The sequence below is a fragment of the Plectropomus leopardus genome, chromosome 15 (genome assembly GCF_026936395.1).
Source record: "Plectropomus leopardus strain MGB_pleo_1.0 chromosome 15, ASM2693639v1, whole genome shotgun sequence".
NCBI lineage: Eukaryota > Metazoa > Chordata > Actinopteri > Perciformes > Serranidae > Plectropomus > Plectropomus leopardus.
In genome coordinates this window covers 19,342,674-19,349,890 of record NC_142190.1, presented here as the reverse complement: position 1 = coordinate 19,349,890, position 7,217 = coordinate 19,342,674, and the positions used below count along the sequence as shown (strand labels likewise).

The following is a 7,217-nucleotide window of genomic DNA, read 5'->3' as shown; positions in this document are numbered from 1 at the left end:
ACCTCTTTAGTGACGTAGCGAAAAATGATACAAATCTAAGAGAGGTATCGGCTCAGGATTTGGTAGGAATGGGTAACTTAGAAGGTGCTCTTCTTTCTCACTATTTACCAGCCCTTTTATTGTTGTTTTCCTGTATATTCGGACTGTCAGTCGGTACGGAGCTGAGTTTTGTGACATGTGGATCCGTCCTTAAACTGTTAAATATAAAGCACAATGTGAGACTACACTCGCACGACGTACGCTACGGGTCCGGTGAGTTTTCTGTCATTGAACGATTATTACGCATTAATTACAATATTTTACCAATACTTACCTCTATAATGGAGATGGTGTGATTGAAAGAAACCTGTAAATGACTGGTTTCTATGCTCAAAGGTTGACAGTGTCAGTTTGACATATAGTTAATGTTGACTCCATTGTGCTCACAGTCTAACAGTGCCACATGTATAAGATTGGTGACACAAAACGTCCTTTAGTTAATAAATACAAGGCAAACATTTACACAAATGATGGTAAGATTAAGACAGTAAATGGGAAAAACATAAATGTAACGATTTACGACACCATTTTCTTTAAACCAGCTAAATATTCAAACAAAATAGTTAACCTCAAATTAGAGCATTTAAGTTTGAATCTAAAAACGCTCGAGGCAGAGGTATTACAGTGTTATATTTTTCTTTTTTGTTTTTAGTTTTGTTTTCAACTTAGTTTAGTTTCATTTAGTTTCCGGAGTGTCTTATTGTTTAAAAATGTTTAGTTCCATTTTAGTTTTTATTCCTTTCACTATTTATTATTATTATTATTATTATTATTGTTATTATGGGAGTATTTGTCGGGATAAGATTCAACCCTATAAAACTTGGATTGACATCAGTTTTCTTATGCTGCTTTAAGACTCCTTTCACAAGTATTTAAACCTTTAAACCCTGAGCAAAATTGTTTGATTTATTTAAAAAACGTGATAAAAAAAACAATGAGAAACTTGATAATAAATGCGTCACAAATTGTAAGAAATGGACAGATTTAAATGTTTTCTTAAGAAGCTAGGAAAAAATGTTTAGGGAAAAAAAGCTAGGGAAAGGTCATTTATAAAATCCTGATAACATATTTAATGTAAAATTGTTAGAGTATTTTAAGCACTTTTTTGAGGTCATCAGGTGTTGGGTCATTTCTTTTTTTGCCTTCTTCTGATGTTTTTGAAAGAAATCAAGCCAGTTTTCTCAGGCATGAAATGGTTTAAAAGGTTGGAAGGGGTGTTATTACAACACAAAACTGTGTGAAGGCAATTGACTCACAGTCAAGTAAACATCCCAGTCACAATGAAGATATGCACCAATGCTTCCTCACACTTGCTGTGTTGACAACTTTGACCAATCTGACAAAGACTAAAACTAAACCACTTTTCTGTGTGGTTTTATTTTATTTTAGTAAGCTTTTTAAATACAAAGTGTTGTTTCAGTTGGTTGTATTTGTCTTAAGTCTATTTTGTGTTATTATCTCAGTTGAATACATTTTTTTCCACACCTAGTTTTAGATTTTAGTTAAGATTTAGTTACCTGTAATAACTTAAATTCAAGGCGAATACACAGTTGTTGTCCAATGGCTCAAGCCAATGGCTGTTTGCCCACATGATTTCCTGAGTTCAAAGTCAAACCCAATTCAACAATCATCACTTCCACTCTGTCAGTGTTTTTACAGACCTTCATGAACAAATGTAGTAATATTGGCCAACAGTCCAAAACTTCATTAATCAAATTTGCTTTTTTAGCCAAATTTGTTCTTTAATTGCTCACAGTCTCCCGGTATGTTCACTGTGAGTGTCTTTGTAACAGTCCTCCGCTCACTGTGTGTGCTTCTGTGTGTGTGAGACAGGTAGCGGGCAGCAGTCTGTAACAGGAGTGACTGCAGTAGAAGACAGTAACAGCTACTGGAGCGTCCGTGGGACAAGCGACGCCTTGTGCCATCGGGGCACCCCGGTTAAGTGCGGCCAGACGATCCGTCTAACACATGTCAACACAGGCCGTAACCTGCACAGCCACTACTTTGCCTCCCCGCTGTCCTCTAACCAGGTGGGTGCTGCGAGAGGTACACGGGGGAAGAGGAGAGGTTTGATTGATTATTCACATCTCTACCTGCATTGTGAAAGGACTTTAATGCCTTAAAGATGGTTTTGACATTTCCAGATTTTGTGAATTCTGTGAAATGTCTGATAAATCACTTCAACCCTGCCAAGTAAAAGCCACTGAGAGATTAATTGTGGTAATATTACTAATATGCAGACAGAGATGTAAAATACCCAGAGGCTGATACTCACATTTAGTGAAACCTAGACCAACACTTTGAGGCGAACCTGAGTTGACAGCAGCTTTTGCACTTCAGGAAATCTGTTGGAAAACAGCCTCGGGTCAGCAAAAACCTCTCCAATACTGAGGAAGTGTGAAAACACTGTCTAGCCAAAGTGTAACAGGGTTGGAAGATGTGTACAGTGTGATTATAGAAATTTGTCAGCTGTCAGGCACGTTGTACTGTTTATACCAAGGTAGCTATTCCTGAAACATCCCTCAGTGTATTACATGATTGTGGACAATGTTGTAAATCAATAGACAGGTCAGCTTTATGGCGCTTTTGCATCGTTGCATCAGTGTGATGACGTTTTTTAACAGATCGGCATAGGCAGAAAATAGACATTCTTAACTGGTTATTTCATCTGGAATCTCAACCACATTTCCAGATCATGCACCTAATCATGTTTATATTTTTTTAATCACTACGGTGATATAAAATTACACATACCACAACAGAAGATTATGTACATAATGAAGGATAAAATAGTACTTTGCACATCTATCTCCAACCAGGTATGAAGGAGAAGGTGAAGTAGGACACAATTTGCAAACAACTTGCACATACTGTCTAACTTGCAAAAAAAAAAAAGTATATAGATGTATTTATATTTTTATATATTTATTGGGATGTGTGAGTAACTTGACCTTCACTGGGTAAACAGTCTTGTTGCTTGTTAAAGTTCTAGGTACTGAAATTAAATAGATTTTTTTTTGTTGCAAGTAACACTGTGCTAGAGTTTATATGTTATGGGCATAACCCACAGTGACAGTGCAATATGCATCATAGCCTGTGTGGCCTCCCTCATCTAATCAACAAGTCTGATACATTAGTAACAGTGATATCAGTGGGTCAGGACCATAAACACGCCGGCGCGTGGTGCGCCACGTAGGAGGAGTCTGCACACCATTTGACTGTTATTGTAGCTGGTAGATCAACGGATCCGCCGCTAAATTTCAGCGGCAAGAGCTGCGTTAATGTCACAGTGACCACATGGCCCATACAAACACAAACACGTCAAAAGACATCGATAAGACAGAGAACTGATGATGCCGCTCAGGCTTAAATAAAATCATGTTGTGAACATCACTGTCCATGTAGGCAACTGTTAACTAGGACAGCTAGCATTGCTTTTGTCTTGTAGGACGACATTGTTGTATGTTTTTTCAGCTGACAGTTACGTGGTCTCTGCCACTGGCTGACAGATTACGCTCCATTTAAACAGCTTTCCCAGCTCTCGCCAAAATATTAAACAGCGCAACGGCGCACTAAAATGGAGCAGATCCAGCACAACCTTCAGTGGAGATTAAAGGGTGTACAAGAGCCAATAAGAAGCCAGCAAGTATTAACTAAACCAAACATGCTGTAATGATCACTGTGTTTGGATATCTAGCTTTGTAAATAGTCTGTGAGTGTTATTGCACAAATAACTTTCATGCAAAAAATGAAGACAGCGGGTGAATCCAGTTTAGCAGCAGGGAAAATGTAAAGGACAGAAGCGAGGTAAAAGATTAAACACAAACACAGATATTTATTTCTGAAGATTAAAGATTAACGGGATTGTAAAATGGACCCATAAGGCCTGAACAAAAGCAAGCTAACTTATCCTCTCCGCTATTCCTTGTCCTTTAAACTCTTTCTCACCTGTCCACAGGAGGTGAGTGCATTTGGCGATGAAGGGGAAGGAGACCACCTGGACGAGTGGACGGTTCAGTGTGGGGGATCTGTGTGGAAGCGAGAGGAGGCTGTCCGCTTCCGTCACAGGGCCACTGATGCGCTGCTGTCAGTGACAGGGGAGCAGTACGGACGGCCGATTCACGGTCAGAGCGAGGTTCACGCCATGTCGAGCCCCAGCCAGCACAGCCTGTGGAAGGTCATGGAGGGCATCTTTATGAAACCCAGCGAGAACCCGGCGGGCAGCCGGGACTACAGTCACCAGCACACCGAGTTCTGAACTTTTCTTCTCCACTTCTGTCACCTCTCATTTTCCTCTCTGTCTACCATCAGTGTCCTACCTCTGTCCCTAATTACGCCTGTACCAGCAACCTCCGGTCTCCCTTTTCTTTCTCGTCACCTTTTGACTGTCATCTTCTGAGAAGACTGTGCCAAAGTCTGTCATGGATCAGGGTGCTTCACCTTATCAATCCAACCTCTCACATTTATCGTGTTTTAGGAAACACTACTTGAATCCTCAAAGATCCAGCAGCTACACACAGAGAGCTAACAACATTTAAAATAGCGTTATTGTTTGCCTTAATGGGTACAAGTAGACATAAAGGTATTAAAGATGCTGTATTAATGTGCCACAACTAATCTAATCGCAGTCTGTGATGCTTTACATCCTCTCCGCTGTTATTGTTAAATAATTAACATCAGCAGTAACATCACAACACAGAAGCAGCACAGGTTTTCAGATCAGATTTAAGTTAATGAGTGAGTCTCGTATTTTGTTGGACTTAAAAAAATTGTTACACTTGTGCCTTTATCCTTTTTTTAAATGTAGTAGGTGTTTACATTGTGGAGCCTTTTAAACTTTTGAAAACGTCAGAATTTCATTGTGTTGTTCTGGTATTTGTAAGCCATATACGTCTCAACGGATAAGCAGTGTTACCAGGGTATTTTTCCCCCTTTAAGTCAGATTCAGTATAAATGATCTAGCACCAACTGACACCAGAGAACAAGCAGTTTTGTGTGTGGTTTTATTTTTTTGTACATTATTAAAGTGGATGCTGTTAATTGTTTGATCAGCGTCCGAGTGCTGCAAGAAAATACAGTGTTTTAGGTTCATGCTTTTGTGTTAGATCAACTCTTCATTTCAGAGGTTCATCGAACATGCAATGAATACCTCATATTAAAGTGATTTATATGCATAACAGTATCAGTGTGACTATTTGATTTTTTTTTTACTTATTCATCTGGTTTCGATTACAGTTAAGATGATCTTGTGACTTGACAGGTGGTCCTTTCTGCGTGATCACTGATGACACCAGCAGGGCTGGGTATAGTTTAAAAATATGCAATATCAGTACTAATAAAGTGATACTGATACCTAGTAGTGTAGTCAGTGTATTACATACAGTAGATGTCACTCGCCACGCTGCCAGGTTGGAGAAGCAGGCTGGAGTCTGACACAGAAGCTAAGCAATGTGCTGCTGTGGAGGGATCATCAATAAAATTTATTTTAGCCACTTAAAAAAAGCCCCACCTAAAAAAGTCAGTTTAAATGTAGGCTATATTTGGAATATTTTCACTGCTTTACCTTTCCATCAGACAGTAATTTCCAGTGGGCTCCTGAAGCCGTCATTTCGCTTTTTTCAGAGCCAGACTCCACCGTGAAAAACTGTGATATAACGTCTGAATTGAAAGAAGTGATTCAATGCTGAACATAGAAAGTGCTGACCTGAAGCTGCATTATTTGTGACTTTGGTGTTTAAAGGGATTAGTTCTGATTCACCAAAGTAACAAGTAACAAAGTAACAATAGCGCAAACAAACTAAGTGATTGATGCAGCAGCTCACGTGTTCAGTGACCCAAAATGACTTTTTTTCTCAATGGAGTCTGGTGGGTTTGATGACAGCATAAATGTTGAAATAAAGCCGTTCATGGCTTTCATGTTGAAATGGGTTGTTTGACAGCAAGGTTGTCAAAGGTGACGTTGGAGGACCAAAATGCAGAACAGAAAACAAGCAGCCAGGTAACCAAACAAAAAGCAAACTTAAATGCTGTTCAATTTTTTTTTAAAAGTACAAAATACAAACAGGTTACCAAAAAACACAAAGTACAAATAAAATGGGAATCAGAAGCCAAACTGAAACAATTTGGGATAACATAAAAACTCAGGTGAAGACATGAGGAAACACAGAGGCTCTCAGGGAAGGTAACATCACGGTTAACAGACGAACTGACAAAGAACCAACGAAAACACACAGGTATATACACAGGAGAGCACTAATCAAGATAAGGACACACAACTGAGGTAGTGGACACAGGCAACGGGAGAGAAACGCACGGATTGGCTAACAAATGAAGGTGTGGCGGGGAACACAAGGGTGAAGCAAACGAGACTAAAACAGAACAGGCGTGCAGGGAAGACTCTAACAAGGGAGGACAAAAGAGACTGATAGAAGACAGGTGAAACTAATCAGGGAAACACAAAGACAGGAAGTGTTTTGCACCAGGTCAAATTCCTTGTATATGTAAATGTACTTGGTAAGTATTCTGATAAAACCCGATTCTGAAAACCAGACATGACACATAAGGACTGATAAATACAAAATAAAACAAGAAACAGAACAAGAGTAACTAGAAACAAGGAAAACAAGAAACATGGAACACAAACAGAGAACCCCAAAACAAAGTCCATACAACAACACAACACAACACAACACAAGAACCTGAAATCATGCCAAAGGTAAAGCAATGAAAATTCTCTAAACATAGCATACACATACTTTTATAGATCTTATCAGGTTAGACTTTTTTTAGGGAGCTAAAATACAATTTGCTGCCGTCCTCAGTCTACAGCAGTACATTGCTTAGCTTTCATGTCGTCAGGGGTAGCTTTAAAAGAGAAGAGAAAGAGTCACTGGAAAATGATCAAATAACCAGGTAAATATATCAGGAAATCTTTATTTCTTTTTTTATTTTTATTTTTTATTTTTTAAAAAAATAATAATTTAAAATAAATAAATAAATAAATAAATGAAAATAAAAAAATAAATATTTATTTCTAATTACATATTTAAAATTAGACCACAGAAAAATGTTTGTATATTTATTATAATTAATTATGGGTTTTTCAGCACTTTTTTGTCAGGTCATTTCCTGTTTTTTGTTCTTTTTTTCTCCCTAATTTCAGTTTATTTTCTTTTTTC

The 7,217-nt window shown here is 38.3% G+C and overlaps 1 protein-coding gene across 1 annotated transcript; it reads left to right on the top strand.

The window, feature by feature from the left end:
- Positions 1-19: 19 nt before the first annotated feature.
- On the top strand, positions 20-5,221 carry sdf2 (stromal cell-derived factor 2). Its single transcript, XM_042498660.2, has 3 exons — positions 20-252; positions 1,873-2,069; positions 3,998-5,221. The coding sequence occupies exons 1-3, from the start codon at positions 69-71 to the stop codon at positions 4,295-4,297; spliced, it is 681 nt and encodes a 226-aa protein (XP_042354594.1). The 5' UTR covers positions 20-68; the 3' UTR covers positions 4,298-5,221.
- The last annotated feature ends 1,996 nt before the right edge of the window (positions 5,222-7,217 follow it).

What these genes read in the sequence shown, in the direction of transcription:
- sdf2 (XM_042498660.2), top strand. Translation starts at nt 69, where the DNA reads ATGGGTAACTTAGAAGGTGCTCTTCTTTCTCACTATTTACCAGCCCTT. An exon ending in CGACGTACGCTACGGGTCCG is followed by an intron (nt 253 to 1,872) that starts GTGAGTTTTCTG and finishes TGTGTGAGACAG; the next exon opens with GTAGCGGGCAGCAGTCTGTA. An exon ending in CCCCGCTGTCCTCTAACCAG is followed by an intron (nt 2,070 to 3,997) that starts GTGGGTGCTGCG and finishes ACCTGTCCACAG; the next exon opens with GAGGTGAGTGCATTTGGCGA.